The sequence below is a fragment of the Apaloderma vittatum genome, unplaced genomic scaffold (genome assembly GCF_000703405.1).
Source record: "Apaloderma vittatum isolate BGI_N311 unplaced genomic scaffold, ASM70340v1 scaffold43618, whole genome shotgun sequence".
NCBI lineage: Eukaryota > Metazoa > Chordata > Aves > Trogoniformes > Trogonidae > Apaloderma > Apaloderma vittatum.
The window spans coordinates 1-20,941 of record NW_009729919.1 but is presented as its reverse complement, the minus strand read 5'-3'; the positions used below and the strand labels follow the sequence as shown (position 1 = coordinate 20,941).

At 38.9% G+C, this 20,941-nt stretch overlaps 2 protein-coding genes across 2 annotated transcripts; one reads left to right on the top strand and one right to left on the bottom strand.

The window, feature by feature from the left end:
• Positions 1-358: 358 nt before the first annotated feature.
• Positions 359-3,843, top strand: ADCY7 (adenylate cyclase 7; the record flags this gene model as incomplete). Its single annotated transcript, XM_009874584.1, has 6 exons — positions 359-514; positions 1,405-1,551; positions 1,979-2,086; positions 2,773-2,887; positions 3,456-3,580; positions 3,697-3,843. Coding segments are annotated over 6 exons (798 nt in total), but the record flags the coding sequence as incomplete, so codon positions are not given.
• A 4,254-nt stretch (positions 3,844-8,097) lies between these two features.
• On the bottom strand, positions 8,098-20,814 carry BRD7 (bromodomain containing 7; the record flags this gene model as incomplete). Its single annotated transcript, XM_009874583.1, has 16 exons — positions 8,098-8,273; positions 9,194-9,337; positions 9,765-9,908; positions 10,056-10,167; positions 10,567-10,617; positions 11,542-11,653; positions 12,340-12,472; positions 13,024-13,131; positions 14,043-14,118; positions 14,775-14,898; positions 15,775-15,959; positions 16,313-16,423; positions 17,728-17,872; positions 19,295-19,352; positions 19,735-19,864; positions 20,606-20,814. Coding segments are annotated over 16 exons (1,907 nt in total), but the record flags the coding sequence as incomplete, so codon positions are not given.
• Positions 20,815-20,941: the final 127 nt, after the last annotated feature.

Here is a 20,941-nt window from a genome sequence, read left to right as displayed (position 1 = left end):
CAACCCCTGACATTCTGTGATTCTGTTTTTCAATAGTGTTTACATTACAGAAGTCAGAACTTCCAAATTCTTATATGTATATGTCAGTATTCATTCTAAATCAATGCAGTGAATCAAGGTAAAAGTAGTCACCATATTATTAAAATGTCATTTTGGTAAATACACCAAATAGCATTCATTCATACTGATAGCTTCATGATTTTCTGACCTTCACCCACAAAGCATGTTTTTTATAACTATATAGGCTCAAAAGACCTTGAAGAGACTTTATTGCTACTACACATTTTGAACAAACTGGCTAACATTTTTCAGCAAGATGTTATATGGATTGAATTTATCACATTTGGTTCTTTTTCAGATTGACTATTACTGTCGACTGGATTGTCTGTGGAAGAATAAGTTTAAAAAAGAACATGAACAGTTTGAAACAATGGAGAATGTGAACAGGCTTTTGCTGGAAAATGTACTTCCAGCACACGTTGCTGCATATTTCATTGGTGAAAAACGAAATGAGGTATGTTTAATCTCTGTTTAATCTCTGCTCTGTGAAGTAAATTGGAGTTCTGTGACATAGAGTGTCATGCTAACAGGCACACAGAAGGCTATAAGGTCCCGCATTCTTTGCATCTCATTTGTATTCCAAGAACTTTGTAAACCCAGGAATCTGCTATCCTGATGACTTCAAAAAAACCCAAACTTTTTGAGTGTCAGTCCCTGAAATCTGTTTTCAGAATTGGTAGTTCAGCTTCAGGACACAGACTGAGTTTGGTAAATATTTAAAAAGGATTTACTGCTTTCCAAAAACCGTATTTTACCAGAGGAGATAAAACTTCCTCTTAAAGAATTTGAGGAACAGATAGTATCACCTTGGTAACAACCACATGATGTTTTTGGTTTAAGACATCCATCTTATTCTGCCAGCATGTTATCAGAATAAATATTACTGATTTCACAGGCATGGTTAAGTGTCAGACGACTGGCACTGTCCAGAAGAATGTGCATCTTTAAGATACATAGATAACTCAGCTTAAACTTAGGCAAATCACCTTGAATGTTTCTAAGAGGACTGTAGGTGACTTCCTATGAAAACTAATTTCTGAGAAGAAGAAACTTCTTCTCCGTAAGGGTAACAGAGCCCTGGCACAGGCTGCCCAGGGAGGTGGTGGAGTCTCCCTCTCTGGAGACATTCAAACCCCGCCTGGACGCCTTCCTGTGTAACATCATCTGGGTGTTCCTGCTCCGGCGGGGGGATTGGACTAGGTGATCTTTCGAGGTCCCTTCCAGTCCCTAACATTCTGTGATTCTGTGTAATTGGATTCCTGGTTATAAACAATAATCACAGTTTTGAATACCTGTGGTGGAAGGTGACTGCTGATAATGTGTGAATATGTTGTTTTCCTCTAGGACTGGTACCATCAGTCTTACGACTGTGTCTGTGTCATGTTTGCATCGGTACCAGATTTTAAGGTGTTTTATACTGAATGTGATGTCAATAAAGAAGGCCTGGAATGCTTGCGGCTGTTAAACGAAATCATTGCTGATTTTGATGAGGTAATTAAGCTTCTGGCAAAAATGAACTGGATTATGGATTTACTGCAAAATAAAATGTTTCCCTTGATCTGTGAATGTTAGAAGGGGGGAAAGCCTTTACGCCTGACTTCAGCCTTGCACTCTTGAGACATACATTCCCATCTCTTGGTTTTTTTCACTTGCATCCTCTAATGCATTAATGTGGTTTGAAAGTCCTGAATTTCAGGGTTGTATTTCAGTTCTTCAGTCCTTTTTTCTCCCCTGTGAGCCAGTTAGAGCAAAATTATAAAACTAATCCTCAGTAATTTCTTATCTAACCTTCATGTGATTGATGGTGTTCCTAGAGATGTTTAATGCTTATTGTAGACAGTGTAAGGTTGCTGGTTAAATCCCACACTGAAATATGGTATTAAAGTCTGAAGTTTCTATTTTCCTTCCCTTCAAACAGCTCTTGCTAAAACCCAAATTTAGTGGTGTTGAAAAAATAAAAACCATTGGAAGCACTTACATGGCAGCAGCTGGTCTCAGTGTTACGCCAGGCCAAGAGAACAACCAGGTACGTTGTCTCTGAAATCGACCTTTGGTATTCTCTGTGTATGTAGGTGTGTTTCAAAATAACAAAATGTAATGTGATATAAAAGAGAAAGTAAATCGCCAAGAGTGACTTTCTGAAATGTGGAAAAAAGATGATAAAAGTGTATTGTCTCCTGTTGAATTCACCATTTAGCTCCTCGGTCCGTTTTTTTTCCTAGGCAGGTATTAAGTCTGTAGCCCCAGCATGCTTTTTTCTCTGGTAAATAGAGAAGACAAAGAACGGCTGCCAAAGAAAAGGCCATTTCGGAACTGGGCAGTAGGCTTTTTGTGATACGTGAGAACTGGCACAAAAAGAGAAGCCTCAAGTGCTATGGTTAGATCTGAATCTGAAACTGTCACCCAGAAGGATTAAAACCAGTTTCTGTCCTTGGGTTCACATTGGGATGACATTAGGATGCACGTAGATTTGTTACAAAATTTAATCATACCATGCTTGTTGCCTCATGGCCATTCCAGTTTAATTTAATGTAGTTTTTAAATCCATTTTGAATGTTTGTTAATTGCACAGAACTGCACAGTTCACAAGGATGAGTGGTGTCATCTTATAAATATATACTTTATTCACTAACAGTACTGGCTTGGAATAGTAGCCTGCCACAACCTTCTGTGTTGTCATTTGATCATTAATGTGCGTTATGAATTGCGCAGGATAAGGAAAGGCAGCACGCTCACATCGGCATTATGGTGGAATATGGAATTGCCTTGATGAGTAAACTGGATGGCATCAACCGACATTCCTTTAACAATTTCCGCTTACGTATTGGTAAGTTCAGTTTGCGAAGAACTTGAACTCTGCAGCTCCATAAAAATTAAAAATGAGGTAGGCTGACTTAGGTAAATTGCTGGGTGCTGCGGAGACCTTAACACTGAGCAGAGTGTCTGAACTATTGTCAAATAGTGAACAGCTCAAGGTAGTGTGCCTAGTCTAGCTTTGCAATACACCGGGCTCCTTCGTGGACAGGCTCTTCTGATCGCTGGCAGGAGCAGTACAAGGACTGCAGAAGGGTGAGTTTGGAGAAAATTAAATATAGGGATGAAGAGTGAAGTGCCTGTCATTGACAGTTGACTAACGACAGTAATGTCATTGTACAAATGTCTATTTCTTTATATTAAAAGTAGAAAAGAAAGAATTTTGCTTTGGCATGAACTTTGCCCTAGCTTGTTCTCGGTTTTCCCGTTTTACAATGAATGAGTCACTTCATGTCTCCTGAGCCTCAGTACCAATATTTGTAGAACGCTGTAAATACTGATTGCTAGAAAGTTGTTGCAAGGTTAAGTTTTCGTGGTTGTATTTTCCCCTGAAAATGACACATGCTTTTGTTTATACTAAGGGATAAATCATGGCCCTGTGATTGCTGGTGTGATTGGTGCCCGGAAACCTCAGTACGATATCTGGGGCAACACGGTGAATGTCGCTAGCCGCATGGAGAGTACGGGGGAACTTGGCAAAATCCAGGTGAGGGTATCAGCCTTGGCATGTCTAAGATAATTCGATAACCAATTAGAAATAATTTTTTTTAAATGTCAACAATTGGGAATTTCATAAAAGTTTCTAATTCTTTTCACACAAAGGTTACAGAAGAAACAAGTAGAATACTGCAGGAGTTGGGATATTCGTGTGAATGCAGGGGACTCATTAATGTCAAAGGCAAGGGGGAACTGAGGACTTACTTTGTTTGCACCGAGACTGCCAAATTCCAAGGTATGGGACTGAACTGAAGCTGCGATGAAGTTAATCGAAATAGACTTAGAACTGTCTCCCTTCTGTGAAGACTTAGAATTTCCCTCCTTATGTGAAGGACTTTATTCTAAAAAAATACATATACTACTCCTACATCTCAAGAGAACGTTTTTGGTTTTTTTAATTATTATTATTTTTGAAAGAACACAAGTTCTGAAAAGCTCCTAGAAGACATGTAACGACCAGTCTAAAACAGACTAATTTTTCCTGAAATAATTTGAGGATTTACCTGGAATTGCTATGAAGCATTTTCAGTTAGTTTCTTTCCTTACCTGCACTGTGGGAGTCTTAACAGCTCCAGGAACAGCCTGTGTGGATGCACTGTACAACTCATTTCCACGTTAAAACCTTCCACTGCTTTGAGCTTTGACACACACCTGCTTTTACAGTATTGTGCTTGTCATGGACATGTGAGATGACACTCTGGGCACTACATCTCTCGCTTCTACTGCTAAAGAGATTCACAGCAGGAGATGGCTAAACAATGGAAAGAGGAATGCAAGTAAACTCAATTATATGATAATTCTGCCGAGATCCTTGGGAGAAAAAGTAACTGCGCAGTATCACATCACTTTTCTACCATCTCTGCCTCCTCCATAGCACTTACCTTGTATTACAGAAATGTTTTCATGACCAACAGCTGTTCAGAAATAACTTTTATCTAGTTCAGAGCGTTTACATTGTATTATATGTTCTCCTTTCTATTTCTGTGCCTCTGTATTTACTGTGTGCATGTTTTATACAGTCGTTTAAGAGGATGGCTTTAAAATTCTGGCTTTAACTTTCAAAGAAAAATACATCCACTCCTGAGAAGCACTGAGCACCTGCAGTCTGTCCTGCGTGGCTGGTTAGACATGCTCTGCTCGCAGCATGTATCCGGTTTGAATAGATTGGAAACTGAAGAACTGAACTAGTCAGGTAGTATCAGAAACAGAAGCAGATACTGTGTAAATAGAATCGCCTCTGAGGTGAGTTTTGGTTGTTTTTTGTGGTTTTTTTCTATTCTTGTTTCTCCAGTTTAACTAGCCACTGGCTGATTTCTATACGCCTATTAAAGGCAATGCAGTTTATAAAACAAGTCGGGTTTGAACGTTACAAAAGGATGTATGGAAAAACATGTTCGTCATGGAAATGTTTCAGCAGAGCCTCAATACTGAAAGTAGGAGCAGAGTATTAGTAAGACAACAGAAATAGATCTGCTGGAAGTTAGTTTAGTTTGTCAAGTTCCTAAGCCGTTAGTGGCTTTTGCTAATTTCTAAATTAGCATTTTTCTACTTACTGCAATCACTTAATCTGTTTTCTGTTGGTGGACGTGGCAGTATTTTGTAAGCCTAACATGTTGTGCCCAGTGATACGTATTCACTAAGGCTGGATTCCCCCCCAGTACACCACATGTAGTAACGGCTGAACGGCACAGTGATTAACAAGTCCAACATCTGTTTTGTATAGCCTTACTCTTCTACAAACAAAGCAGTGTTTACTAATGTTTCTGGGTTTAGTACTAAACCATACTGGAAAAGTGTTTAACGAGCCATCCTGTGCATCATTGCTTTCTAATTATCATGTAATTTCTTTAGAAGATGAAGTGAGTATGTTTCAAGACAGGAACAAATCTAAATATTGTTCAGCTGTGGATTTAAAATTGTGCTTATAAGCCTTTGTCAATTTGGTAGGTCAAAACTATGTTTGTAGTAAGTCTCCAACCGAAAATTGAATGTTAGAAAACCTTAGTTTGAGTTTGTCTGGTTCATGTGTGGACTGTGCTGAAGAAGGAAACTTCATGCTTGGTGTCTTGTCAGTACAAAGTCAGTGTTGTAGTTGAATAAACTTCCAGACAGCTTTTGCTACTCTTGTATGTTGAATATTTGTAGTAACAGATGCTCAGCAGGCATTTGTTTTGAGATATTTATTGTTTTACACAGACCATGCATGTATCAAAGGTGCGTTTCAGCAGCCTTTGATGTCATGTTAGGTGACTATTTGCCTCATGAATATATTTTGAAGAGTGCGTTATGGCTATAGATAGAGCTGGCTCTGACGTGTTTCTGGTCACAGACCTACTAGAATGTAGATGTAAGTTATCTATGAGAGACAATTTGCTGTTAGTAACAGCGTTTTGAAATGCTTTTGTTTACATGATGTTGCCTATCAGGCTCGTAACTTGCTTGGGCATAACTTCAAATTAAGCTCCTTTACCCAAGTGCTAAGAACAACTGTAGCTTTCCAAGTGGGCAAGGCAGGGTTTTGTTGCAGTTTTACAAGGACAAATCTGCACTTAGAGCACTCGCTCAGCAGGAGTGCACTGTACAAGGCAGGGCTGTACCTGAGGGTGATGTTCTAATTTCTCATCAGAACTGGAACCGTATAATATGAGAGCTACATTTAGACACAGATAAAGCTCAGTTTAACAAGCAGCTGTATTTAAATAAATGTTTTCAGCAGTCCTTTTGTGAGTGAACTGTGAAAATTGAGGAAATAACCTTGTTTAAAAATCTTCCTTAGAGCATTACTGTTTTCTTAAACTGAAAAAAAAATGGCACTGTATCTAATTTGAAGAGCTAATAACAATATCTTGAATTAGCAATCTATTTTAAAGAACAAACTTTTGTTTTTACCATTAAATAAAAAACTTCCTGAAACGTGTCTGGTTTTGCAGTTATTTTGATGAGGATTCCCATGAAAAGGAGGCGTATTTCTTACACCTTTGTAGAGTTATTGAGACTGTTTTTACTCGTGAACTGTCCTAAGAAAACGTGTAAGTGGAAAATATATAGAGTGACATACTTGTGTTCAAAAGCTAAGGCGTAATTTCAGTACTCAGTTTGCTGTTGTCTGTGGCCTGCTACTGCACTACAGGAAAGGTAAGTGGTGGGAAATGAGATGCTGTAGAGTGAGCCCGTAACGATTTGGCTGGCACTGTTGTGCATCTTGTCTTCTCTTGTAGCGTGAAAATGACTTAAATATTAATGGAAAGATTCATTCTCTGGAGTATTGTTTCAGCTGCTATTACCTAGAACTGTGAAAAAAAAATAGTGGTAACTTTATTAAGAACTGTTCCAGGACAACTGAAACTACTGGAGCAAAATCCAGGTTGACAGTTTAACCTTTTTTGGAAGGGATTTTAAGAACTGTGAAGGTTTAAAAACAGTTGAACACTTGTCCAGCTGTTTGTAGGGAGGAGGAAGGAAGGGAGTGTAAGGATGACGTTGGCCATCAGACTGGAGGTAGCAGGTGGAATTCATGGTTACACTTTGCCTTTAAGTTACCGCTTAGCTCAATTCTGTGCCCCTGCGTGTGTGAGCAATTGCTAATCGCAGGGAGCTGACCCCCTGCAGGGCCTTCTCTGTGAGCCCAAGGTTAAACTGGAACCACAGGGCAAAATGCTTACGGATGCCTGTGGCAGAACCTCTGTCTGGGACTGTGTGATTGTGGGAAAGGAACAGGCGAGCGCAGGGAGAAGCCGGCTGGTGCCGAGTCCCTGGGTGCTGAGGGAACAGGACAAAGGGGCCTGAATTCTCCTCTCTGCTGGAAAGCTGTACCACCAGCCTGCAGTTCTGGGGAACTGGGAATTGACTTTTAAAGCTAAGAGTTTTCTAAATATGTTCGCCTTTCTGAAAAGCAAGCCTAAAATCATTATCTAACCTGGTGTTCGGTAATATCACCAAGTGGTAAGAACCAGGAGTGTCTCAGGGTTGGCTGTCGTACTATGTTAATGGGGTATTTTTACTTAACGGCAGCACGTGGGTTTCTTACACGATGATGGTAAGGTGAGATTTCCAAGCTTGCCTTGAGTTTCAGAATGCTATGAGCAGATGGCACTGTTTTTCTAACAGGAGATTCATCCACATTCCAAGTTTCATAAAGCTTAATCTCTTGTTAATTCATCAGGCTACGTCAGATTTATTTAAAAAGTTTATTTCTCTTCCTCGTGATCAGAGTTGCACAGTCATTTTAAAAAGGGAAACTTCCAGGTTCAGACACTAAGGATTTTTGCCTCAACCAGGTTCAGAAACTGAGTCTGTACGTTGCTTTTAGAATCTTTTGGTTGAGTCCCTGCACCATAAATATGTGAATTTTAAGTTACGTTTTGACTTTTCCAGACACTTAACAATCTAGGAAAACTTATGCTGCAGAGGTGCTTAAAAAATAACAAGGAATGCAAAAGGAATAACTTAGTGCATTTATGTAGCAGAAGTACCTCTAATACAAACTATTCCATTTCAAATGTCATCAGTTCCAAAATCTAATAAACGAAAGTAGTTTAACACATAATATACACCTGCTTGGTGAATGCACCTGAAGGGAGGTTGTCTGGTTCTTAAATAGAATCAAACAAACAAGCTTCACGCTGTAACTGGACCACACTCAGTTTCAGGGCCGGTGACAGTCTTTTTAGGTTCTTGAAAGTCTGAAAGTTTACAAGACACCAGGTCAATTGGCACATAGAGCTTTTAAATGAAAGAAATGCATCTACAAGAAGCTACTCCTAAAGTCATCTGCTAATTTTGTCCAAGGTCCTAAGTTAGCTGTATGTTCTATAAGAGCCCAAGAAGATTTTATTTCCTCTCTTGCACAGTGCTATGAGAAAGAAAATGCTCAATAACTTTGAAATTTCTTGAGCAGTTTCCTTGCAAAAGGTAATTAAGTTCCTGATGTAATCCTGTTGTGTTCATTAAAGAGCATCTTAACTGAGACTTTCTATAAACCACAGATTGGGTAAATTTATTGTGTGAATTACATCTTTTGAAAGGAAATTCTTACCTGCCTTAAAAATTGGGGATGAACACAAACTGTGGTACAGGCTTTTACCCTTTAGGTGCCACAACAGGGAGATTGGGTTCTGGCACTTACGTTTTCTACTGACCTGACTCCATAATCCAGCAAAACCAGTAGTTACTTTTAGGTGGATGAGCACTCCAGCTGGCCAAATTAAGCAAAAGCAGCACACAGCCAAAAGCTTGGAGCAGGAGGAAGCATGATGCCCTCACTGTAGCAAGCAAATTTTAACTCTTCTCTTGTAACTTCACGCTAAATGGAAAAACTAAAATTGCATGAAATGCCAAGCTTTAAAATATGGCAGTGCTATGAGGTGAATGGTAAAATAACTGCTTTATGTAGCTGAACCAAAGTTCCATCCATCCAAAATATTAGTTTTGGGCTGAGACCAAACACAGCAACTTTCCATTAGAAACAGAATTTAAGAAGGGGAGAAGAACTAGAAAGTCAGAGCTAAGGTACTCCAAGTTCTACCACAACCCAGCCTAATGATTTGCAGCTATGGTTTTGGTTTAGCTGAACAGATGCTACAGTACGTTTTTGTATACTCACCCTCTGTCAAATCCACCCAGCTGTCTTCTGTGTCAGGTAAAGGTACTGAAATTCCCATCGCTTTACGGATTCCGTACGTACTAACAATATCACCGGGAGTCACTTGTTGTGCAAGTTCTTTCAGGTTATTGGTTACTCTTTCCGCTAGAAAAGATAAGTGGATGTATTTATAAGCTATATATAGGCACACGATTGCTGAAATGAGCCCTTCACCCTCTAAACAGTTTAATCAAAGTACAAATGGAACTAGGTTAAATCATGTTTCTGCAACAGAAGAGTTCTGTTGTACTGGGTGCAATCATGCAAGACATACTGACAACTATAAAAGTGATGGTTAAGAATAGGAGGAATGAAGCAGCTGCTGATCAAGCCTTGCTGCCATCAAGAAACACCAGAAGTTGAAGAGTAAGCTACAAAAAAATGATTTCCTGGGCCTAACGGGACACATACTCTATGCTGTAACTGTTAAACGTTTGTCTTTCTTGGAGTTGATACAAGTTGGCATCTGATCAATTCTGCAAGAACAATCAGAAAAAATGTATTTTTCTTGTTAAAAACCCCTCATACTTACCCAAGTGCATCTCTCTGTAAGATGGACCCAGAAGGCAAATCATATTAGGGGGTGGTTTTGTACTTAGTCGTTCATTTTGAGCATCCTGGAGTTCTCTCAGAAGCTTTGTTGTTTCATCGAGTTTCCTCTGGAAGATTTCAGCCTCTGTTTAATGAAGAAAAGACAGTCCTAACTGGTAAGAGGTGTATTTACTTACATTACTGTATGCAATATGGTAAGACAAACTATGCAAAGGGATTGAGAAACTCAATGTACGGACATGTGAGAAGTGCAAGTACCAAGAAAACTCACCCTCAGAATCAAACTCCTCCATAGGCATGCCGAAGTTTGTAACTGCTTTTAGTGCTGTGAGTCTGTCATTAGTAGCCGAGTCCAACCTGGCAGTGATATCAATTTCCATAACCTAAAAACCAAAGGCAGTAAGTAATAATTTAGAGAATATTTACATCAGCCTTGACTTCTATTGTAAGTTCTGTTTAAACCAAATCAGATTTAGATAGTAATAAAACAACTACAGGTTGCCACCCGGAAGATCCAACACTGGGTTGAACAATCACAAACAAAAATATATAAGCACTGTCTAACAGTTCTCTTGAAGCAGAGCCTTGTTTAAGACTTCTTAGAGATTCTTACTCTCCAAATGCCTAAAAACTAGCACAGTGTTGGCACCTTGTGCCTATTTACAGCTTGTCAAAATGTCAGTGTAGCTGCACAGGCTGTGCCGCCGTAGGCAGCTTTGTAACCGTGGGGTTAGACAGGGTGGGTACAGCAGTGAGCTGCCGTAGACAAATTTTACCTTTACATCTTTTAATGGGTCACTTCTTTCATGTGGGCCTTCAGCTTCCTCCAATGGCTGAATAGAGAAAGGATTTTAAAAGAGGCATTAAAATAACTACTTAAGTTCAAAGTCAAACAAAATGGAGTATTTTTGAAGTGAGGTAAAGATACAATGTAACAATGAGCCTTCTCTGCAAACCAAGTCACGAAGAAGCTATTTTTAGAGGGCTTTCTTCAGATACTAATCCTTACTAAAGGACATTTTCACAGCACACATTTTACTGCACTTTGCAAACTCCATACGCTTCTCCCCAGTGAAGTCACATCAGAGATTATTTACTGGGAGGCAGGAAGAAAAGGCAGGATCATTTATAGTTTCCATATATAACTGTGTTTCTCTTAATACTGGCAACAGTAGTGGTTGAACCCTGTTAAGTCAGGGTCACAGGTACTAGAGAAGAGCTAAAGTAGTGATGCTCAGCAAAGGTCCAGACTGGGGCTAAAGGTTGATCTTTGACCTGTGAACTATTTCTAGTACTAATTTAGCTAATATTTGACCCATTAGTAAAAGGCTGTGATCTGCTTATTTCAGTGGTTTACACTGCCGGGAAACTCAAAGCAAGGCTTTTAACTAACAGGAACTGTCTTGTGGAGATTCTCAACTAATTTTTGGATTGTCACTTAAGTTTAGATCAGTAAATCAGCCCCTTTGATTCCAGTCATGTTTTGCTTATTGGTATTTTCTTACTAAACAGAACAGGAGCTAGTGCTAATGGGAATGGGAGAGTGGACAGAGAAAAAATGTGTGATTCTGTCTCTATCCACAATATTTTGTTAATTTTCATTGACTAACGAGTAAAAATAATCCCTTTCCAGAAAATCCATCCAGTGGGGACAGCCTTCACTTTCAAATATTATCAAATAAAAGAGAGCCCATCAAAAGGATCAGCATCATCTTTCTCTAGCATTAGAGCTCGTGTGGCTGCAGATCCACGCTTACCGTTTCTAGTTCTCTGAGCGCTCTGGAATGTCCTCCTTTAGTTAGAACATCCAGCAAACTATCAGCCATTAAGAAAGGATAATCTTGGGATTTCATCAAAAAATCATGAATACTAAAAGATCAAAAGATAATTAAGGTAACTACTTTTGTACCAATCATTCAACGGAAAAAGGTTATATAAAGACAAACCAGTACATATAGAATAAAAACATTATCTGTGCCTTTTATAGCTGAGGCACCCCTTCGGATTCCTAGCAAAACATGAAAAACTAGGAAAAGCACACCGCTTCCGGCAGCTGCATCAAACTGAAAGCAAACTTGCACAAGCACTTAACGTTTGTACTTAAGTATTCCTGTATTAATTTATAGCACTGTGTGCTCTATTTCTGAGATTCTCATAAAACAAAAAGACTTTAACAATGAAGTTTTTCTAATCACGAATAATAGAAACACTGGCAATTAATCATCTGTACTGTAGTAAATACTATGAAAATCAAGCAGTATACACATTACTTAAAAATGAAATTTGGAATTTGCAGATCAGTCTTCCTGAGTTAGTTGGAAGGACGTTAAATTTTAGGCTGTGTGTTCCTATGTATGACATAGCAACAGAATCCTTCTATCTTGGCTAATTTCACTTTACAGGCAAAATCCCTTGGGGGAGTTGTTTCTTAACCAACAAAAGCCCATGGGCTATAAAGACGGTAGCAACAGTAGCATTCAAGGGCAAAGAGCCCGCCGGCACTGCAGAGCTGCACCTAACTGCTGCTGTACACACACAAGCCCTCGTTTGGTTACCTGAAAGATCCTTGATTAGAGTCTTCGCCATACGTTGAATAGATTAAGTCGGAATCTTCTTTGCTTATGTTGGCAAATGTAGAATCATAAGTTGGAGCATAGGAACTATAGGGTCCGTAATTCAAGTATGTCACTAATGAATAACAACAGTAGTAATTATTACCTCTGCTACGCATGTATCAGATAAAAATGAGAAGGGGTTGTAAAATAATTCCCATAAAGAAACTTCTAAGAACATATTTCTTATGGTGAAAGAAAACCTTCAAAGAATACCATCTGTTCAAACTCCGACATCTTTTAGTAACGTCTACATCAAATGGATTTTTATTTACAAATTTTTATTAACAATGCTGTTTGCCTTCACACAATATGAAAATTCAGTCTGGTGCTGGTAACAGGTTTGCAGGCTCCCCACACAGCTCTTTCAACACTAGCAAAAACCTCTGGCTCTCTGGTACAGTTCCTCTTCTCAATGCAGACAAACATGTTAAATGTTTATGTGTAAATTAAGCTAGACTTTGTTACGTGTTGTTTAGTTGTGTGATGGATACCTATATCCAGTAATGTGCTTTATTGTTAAAAAAAATGTACTAGCACAAAAATAGTTTGGAATGAATGCAATCAACATATTTTGTTTATATAAGGAGGAGGATTTATATTTACAAAAAAGTAATCCGCACTTACCTGGAGTAACCTTGTTTCTTTTATCTTCTTTAAACCCTTGCAAAGTGTTAACTCCTGACTGAAGTCTTCCTGCTGTCATACCCAGCTTTACGGGGCAGTAACCTGGTTCTACAGTAAGATATATCAAAATACAGACAGAATGATGGCACAGTGAAGTGGCACAGGAAGATGGCCAAACTCATTTAATACTCGTAGCCAGAAACTTCAGAACAAACGGGACACAACTCTGTGTGCTTTCTTCTCCAAAGGTGCCATACTGAAGACTGCGTGTAGTCTTAGCCATGAAGCCAGACCAAGTAAGTGGTAACACTAGTTAAGTGTAAGAGATTTAACCTAAATGTTAAGTTTTCACTGTCAGTCTGCCCCACTCCCGTCCTCCCCTAACAGGCTGCACCATTAAAGAGGATCCGATTCCTAGCATGAAAGACCACACTTCATTTATTGATGCTGACACGTCTGACTGCACAAGTGTGGGGAAGGGAGAAGTCAGTTTTCAGCATGGTTTCTGTCTATTCTAGAGGTAATCAGTCCAGCTCTGTAATGAGCCACAGTTAAGCAGCTGAGCACCCACACTCTTTAACTGCCCAGACAGCGCTGACATGAGGGAACCATGTGGGACCCACATCACTCCCGGGGACCACCTGTGAAACACTGGTGACCTTTTGGGTCAGCAGACCCTGCTCTCTCCACACAGACCAGACTTTAAGGTGAGTCCAGGAATTCGCGGTGCTCAAGCACAGGGCGGGCTTGCTCTTCTCCAACAGCCTGAGCTTTCCTTTGCAGCTCCCATCTACGGCTGACACGAGGAGAAGCAACAGCCACCAAGGGCTCCCTCCAACTGCTCCTAACAGCGGCCACTACCAGTCCCCATCTACATGCTCCGTCAGCTGCAGCTTTTTCGTCCAGATCTTGATCAGACTGTGCAGAAGCCTTCAGTTTTCTGCCAGCATCTGCCCCAGAAAAGCAGCAGCAGAGCAGGTAGGTGAAAGTAGCTTGTTGCCTGACCCATGCCAGCTTACCTCCTGCAGTAAGGTCAACTGGATTAAGAAGGCCCAGAGTTGTCGTACCATCTGGTTTTCTTCTTTCAAATTCACACTGAAACAACATCAGACTATTTTAATTTACACATTAGTTGAAATTCTTGGACCTTCAACTAACAAAAACATCTAATGAAACTGCCCTATCCGTAAGAATCAGAAAGAGAACTGGAAAGATCAGACTCGGAAGTGAGTGCTGCTCTAACTTTTTTATTTTCACTAGATTTCGTTATTATTGGTGTAGGCACAAGGAACTAAGAAATTACGATAAACATTAACATTTCTGCAGAGGCTAAGAGAGAAAATATGTAGTTCACGTACAAAAATTAAATGGGCCTAGTATTACCAGACTGGGTTGTTTTTCCTCTAGCATTAATAACCTTTAATCAGATATGTGGCTGTTTCAGAACTACAGGGGTTGTTGCAGGTCAGATCTGAGATATTTTTCTTGAGGTTCCTATTATTCATCATTTTCTACTACTTTAGATGAAGTTTCAGAAAATGTAAGCTGAGCTTGCTCTGCTGATGAAATTCAGCATGCGTTTAGCCAATACGCCTTTTTTTAAACTGTGTGATGTTACAGAGAGGATCAGGCATGTATAAAATGGTGTAAACTAGTAAAAAAGTGTACCTTGAGTTTCAACTGACACAAGAGGTCAAGTAAGCCTGGCTTGTGCAAAAGTGAAAGGAGTTATCAAATAGTCAAAGAGTCACCTGGCTGTTTGCAAGTCTTCTTGTTAACTTTCCTCCAGATTCTCTAACAATGCGATCGATCTGCTCCTGTTCCCTTTCCAAGCTGTTGTTTCGCAATTTGTCTTCAAGCACATCTTTGTCCTTCCTGTGAATAAAACCCACACAACTTAGTTGCTGGCTTTAACAGACAGATTTAACAGACACCAATTGGCTAAATACCACAAAAGGACAGAGTGAAGAAACTGTTTTTGACAAATATGCAAACTGGTTTTGTAGATAAAACCACCAGGAAAAACAGCGCAAGCTATTTACTATGACTGTATTTAATACAGCTTATCTCAGCAAATGCTTTCTTATGCTAGTAACTGTAAAGGTGTGTGTTCAGCTTACTTCAGCCCTACTCATGTCCTAGTTTAGCATGTTGCCAGATTTTGTCATCACTCCCACAAAACCGATGAGGATATTTTTGATTAAATATTAGATACTCTGAACTTTATTATCTGTATTGTCAAATCTGTGAAAATAAAGTCACTAGTATTTCAGAACATTGAAAGGGCTATTTCTAGATATTAAAAGGTATTTTGGGATGTATACATTCTGTAGCTATGCATTTACATGCTTCAAATACAACTACCATAAAAATAAAAAAAAAAGGACTTGAAATTTGTTCTAAAATTACTCTTAGCAGAATGTTTAAAAGGCCATGTCTGCAAGCTTTCTCCAAAACAATACTACTAACGTAAAATAAACACTAAAATAGAAAATAATTGAAGGAATGGAGTTGATAAGCAGTACCAGGTCATCTACATTTAAAAAAAATGATGGCATCATAAAAGATATTATTTATTCTTGGTATATGAGGACACTTTATATAAATGCTGCTCCCCTGAGATGAAGAAGTCTTAGTGTATAGGCAGTACCAGAAAGAGAGAAACCCACACCCAGTAGTCCCTAAAAGTCATCTTGTTTTGGTAGCTTTTAAAGGGCGCACACTAAAACTATTATGGAGATAATACTTCACTTTTTGAGTTCTTTGCTGGGTGTTTTGAACGCTTTGGTGTCACCATCCACAGGTTCTCCTTTGTCTTTCCCGGGACCATTCTCATCTTCCCCAGGTTGCTGCAGTTCTGTCTTATCCTTCTGCTTCCTTGTCTTCTGCAGGTCAGCCATGAATTCTATACTTTGTTTCAGGCTCTGAATTCTCTCCTAAAAACCACCAGAATTCTTTTATTTGCTACTTCAGTGACTCGATTTTCATAACCTACCCACAGAGGACGATTTTATTTCAGTTCTTTCTTTCTTACACTAGCAAAGTATAAAGGCAGTTTAGAAAATGAAATATTAAATCTAAGTATTTCTGCAATAACTGATCTGGTAGCAGAACTAAAACATGAGCCTTAAACTACTGTACTAATTAAATTCTAATGTTCAAGTATTTGGCAAATATTAAGTAAGCTTTTATGAATTTTCAGGAGATCCCTGTACAAAAAGTGGAATGAAAGAGAGATCAAAAAAGCAGCAGCATGTTTTTTAATATGTAGCTTTGTATTTTCTATTACCTGGCTAAGTATCTTCATCCCTGAGTGCAGCAGTTTTTTTGCAGCTTTGTAGTAAATGGTGTCTGGTTTGTTGTAAATCATTGCATTAGTACACATCAGTTTGAAGTTGTCCTGTGCAGACATTAATAATTTTGGAATTAAAATTAAACTTTTTTATTATACCGTATAAAAATCCTTGCTGCAAATGCAGAATATTGAGCCTTTTGGAAGAAGAATTTCAAAGAACTTTTTTAATTAATGAAGTTAAGAAATCTTTCAAATTAAAAATTTAAACAGAAATAAGTATGTAAATTAGATTCAATTCTGAAAACTAGCACCCCAAAAAACATCCCAAAAGTATTCTAGAGCGCCCAGTATTGTTTGTAGCTTTCAAAGCTTTAATGGAAGTTCTCTTAGCTAAAATTAACCACTTCCCTGACCAGTCATTAAAAGCAAAACAATGTGAAACAACATAAAAGAGACAATTAAGTGACCTTTAAAAATGGAAAAGCTGCAATTCAAAGTTAAATCATTATAAGGACTATGCCAAAGTTTCAGTTACAACGCAGAAATGAACGCTTCTTTGAACGTCATCTCTCGAATGACCGAGATAGAAACTTCACTTCTCTACTCCCTGCAGAGCCTCTACAGGTAGGTGTGTTTTATCACATTCTCAGCTACTTACAAAGACAAAAACTTAAAATTAAAAACTAACCAGAAACAGCTGAAATACCAAGGAGTACTCTTCTTAAATTCTGGAGCTCTAAAGAAGAATGTGCAAGAAAATACAACCAATACTATTAACTGACATCTGCCTACGGTCAACTTAGTTACACAAAAATGACACTTCTCAGGTCCTCGTCTAGCCCAGTAAAGAACTAGAGAATATTTCTGCTGACGGAATGAAACAAGCCCCTACACCTTAAAAAGCTCTGGGAGCCTTCAAAGCAGGCCCTCAAATCCACCGACATGCCAGCTAAGCGGCTGCTGCCAACAGGACTGAGTTCATCTTGCCTTCATCAGTTGTGCACCAGACTTGATAAGCCCGGCTAGCAGAGGTGGCAGGAGGCAAAGGACGAGGCAGTAACAGACAGTCAAACCCAATACACTCACCAGACTCCTTGTTTTTTGAGAGCAAATACATTAGAGACCAGTCTGACAGAAATGCTAACATTTTCATTCTTAAGTTGAGCTCCAAAATGACATGCTGAAGGACAGACAGATTCTACTTAATCCCGAACAAAACCTGAAACCAGCTGCATCTTCTTGAGATGTGTGTTTACAGACCAGAAGTGTTTTCTCTTCCACTTTCAGAACTTATTCGCTCACAAAAATTCAACAAGAAACACTTCTTCCAGCAGGAGTATTGGTGTTTTGCACATTTTCATATTCTCATAAAATACATATCTGTAGTCAAACAAAATTTACAGAATTACCTTTAATTCTTCTATGGACTGGTACCCATTGTTCTTGATCTTCTCTTTCATGGTACTAAAATCCATTGGGTTTTTAATGATCATAGAATAGCCAGGGGCAATAAAGTCAGTCACAGGAAATGAAAAGAAGGAACTTGGATCCTTTCTGTTAAGAAAGGAAAAGATAGTTTTTTATGTTTTGGCTTATAACAAAGAACATAGTGAGCTTGGAATTAACTAGAAAAGAAAGGACTAAGCTGAAAAGGAATCAAAACCATAAAGCTAGAAACAGCTTCTACCAGCATCATCTTTCACTTTTGAAGGTGAGAAGATCCCATTGCAAACCGATATACCCAAAAAGTGCTACGTATTTTAGAAGTTAGTTCTACATTTCGATCACAATTAACAAAAGAAAAATCTGTTGCTAAAAGTGACAGAATGTGCATATGTATGGTTATGTTAATTTTCAGGTTACACAATGTTAATAGTTTTTTACATTAAAATTTCCTAAGACTCTGACATGCTGATGTTCCTGGGTGCTTCTAGTAGCATTGAAATCAAACACAATGTGTTGGTATTTTCTCCCAAAGATCAGGCTTAGTTGATAAGCTGGCAAGAATCTCCCTCTCCTCTGGAACAGTTGTTTTTTCCTTTTCACTAAGGTCGGCAGCGTGAGACTGGCCTCCTATGCCCCTGTTGATAGTACACACAGCAGTGAAACCCTTGGCATTTCAGGCCTTTTCCTTAAGGCTTACTTGGGACTTAAGGATTTTTCTTCCAAGTTGCTAGAGAGCAGTGAAAAGCATTTCCCTGTAAGTGCTGCAGACACGCACAGCACAGATACTCTGTGCCGCCTGTGGAACACTCGCACAGTAGCTTCCAAGGGATGCAGGGGAAAGCAGCCAAAAAACGCACACGCTTTTTGCTAGCTTGGTGTTAGGTTCTTTGAGATTGACACTAAGGTCTTGAAATTTAAGGTTAAGAGAAAACTCACAAAGTTTCAGGCTCAATCTGGTGAGACAGGTAAAGGGAGAGATCTTTCAGCCACTCTTGTAGGAGACATACAGATAATCTTAACTGTCAGTCAAGAAATTATATCTTAAACTACAGACCCCTTGAAAAAACTGCAAGTTCTGCATATCTGACTTTTAATCAACAGACATTTGCATAATAAGACCGTAGGAGAACCTGGTTTACGTTTTCAAGCACGGTACTCTCTTTTTATAGTAAATAATGCTAAAAATAGAGGAGAATTAAAGGTAAACCAAGTTTTGACAAGTTCATTCTAAAGTCTTGTGGCTTTCTGAAAAAAGGTTCTTATAAAGAAAGCATCGCATTGTTGAAAAATTGTCCAGTTTTTTAAAGTCTTTAAAAAGTACATTAAACCTGAAACCGGAGGTGTTTATGAGAAGCCTAAACTGCAGAGAAGTTCTAAGTTTGCAATCTTAAACTAGTACTTAAATTCCTAAAATAGTCCTATTAGCAACATATTTAGCAACAGTATTTTCACTCAGTTTTTTACATGCTTCCTCCCTTAATGCAGGTTATTTTCATTTCACTGCTCTGAAAGCCTGTAGCAGACATTTACCTCTGCAGCTGCCTCATGAGTTGATTCAGAGCTTCCTGAAGTGGCGTCTGCTCCACCTCTAGACCAAAAAGAAGTGGGGAGAGAAACAGTGTGAGACAAAACTCACTGCACGAGGTCCTAAACTTTCAAGATATCAGAAATCAACGAAACAAAACTGATGCAGCTCGAGAATTCATCATAAACTTAAAGATAAAAGCCCACAACATACATATGGGATCTACTTTTGTCGTTGGTCTTATTTGATATTCTGCTCACTCTGACACAGGTACCAGACTCCATTCTGCAGAAGCAGTGTACCATAATGGAATTTCTAATTTTTGTATGAGACGGGGAAAAACACTGAGGTGGTAAAAAATGTCACGTCGCTTGCTGCAGAAACAAAGAACAATACAACAAGAATACTGCAACTAACGAAATAAGTTTGGGGGTGTTCCTCCTACCTTCCTGTTTTGACAAAGTACTTGTCAATGTTTTCTCTGGTGGCAATTCCAATCCAACGGGAGCCTGGCACTTCATTTCCAGTTCTCCTTCACTGTCTGCATGGTCTCGATCTCGTTTCCTTTTATCTTCCTAGGAGAAAGATTGTTACAGAAACTTAAGAGAAACTACAAAACCAGCATTATTGTACATAATGCTCTCTGTATTTTTCAAAGCAACTTCACATAGTTTAAAATTTCTGTCTTTAAAAACCTTCTATTCTTTATGTGCTGTCTCCATCTGCTGGACAATACAGTAAGTCAGCAACACAATGCAGTGTATCAGAATTATTTTTTTAAAAAGTATGACAGTCAGCCACTTACAGCATGACAGGCACTATTGTCTGCACAGAGAATTGTCTCCAGCAAAGCCCCTAAGGTGATTTCTGAAGGTTTTAGGAAAACTAATAAGAAAGAGTCAGGAAATTTAAATTAGGGGTACCCCTAATGCTTCACATGAATGTGTTACAATTACTTATCATGCTAAGAACCCCAGAAGGAAATATTTTTTTTTTAACTAAGAACTTGTAAAGTCTTCATTCTGTTTTATATAAATGGATCTATTTAGATACAGAAATTCTCCCACTTTTAAATTTTCTGTGTGCTTATACTTGCCAATATTTTTTTAAAGATGAGAAATTTCAGAGGACATCACTCATCTTTTTCTAATAAAAGTACCTGGAGAAAGGGAATCAGTAGAACTAATATACTGAGGCTGAATGCGTTCCAATTTAAGGATACAAGTTATAGTAATATCTGCTCACCTTTTGATGTGAAGACGAGAGAAAGTTAAAGCTTTTTTTTCTTTCTAAAATGCACTGGCATGAATACACACCTTAATTTTTCTCTTTCTTTTCTCCCTTTCTTCTCCGGGAACTTGTTTCTCCCCTTTCTTTCTCTTTTTCCTCTTTCTGTCCTTGTGTTTTTCATGTTCAGATTTGTCTTCGTACAGGCTGGAATCAAGTCCTGCGTTTCCAGTGGAGAGTTCAGCAACTTCACTTCCCCCAACTTTCAGCACCAACTTCAGCGGCTTTTCTACATATTCTTAAAAACACCGGAGGAGAAAGCCGAGTGAGCACCGCAGGGAACACGACTCGTACTCGGCCCGCACAGCCCCGCACCAGCCCCCGAGCCCTTTCCGACGAGGCTGTCACTGGACCAGATCTCATCT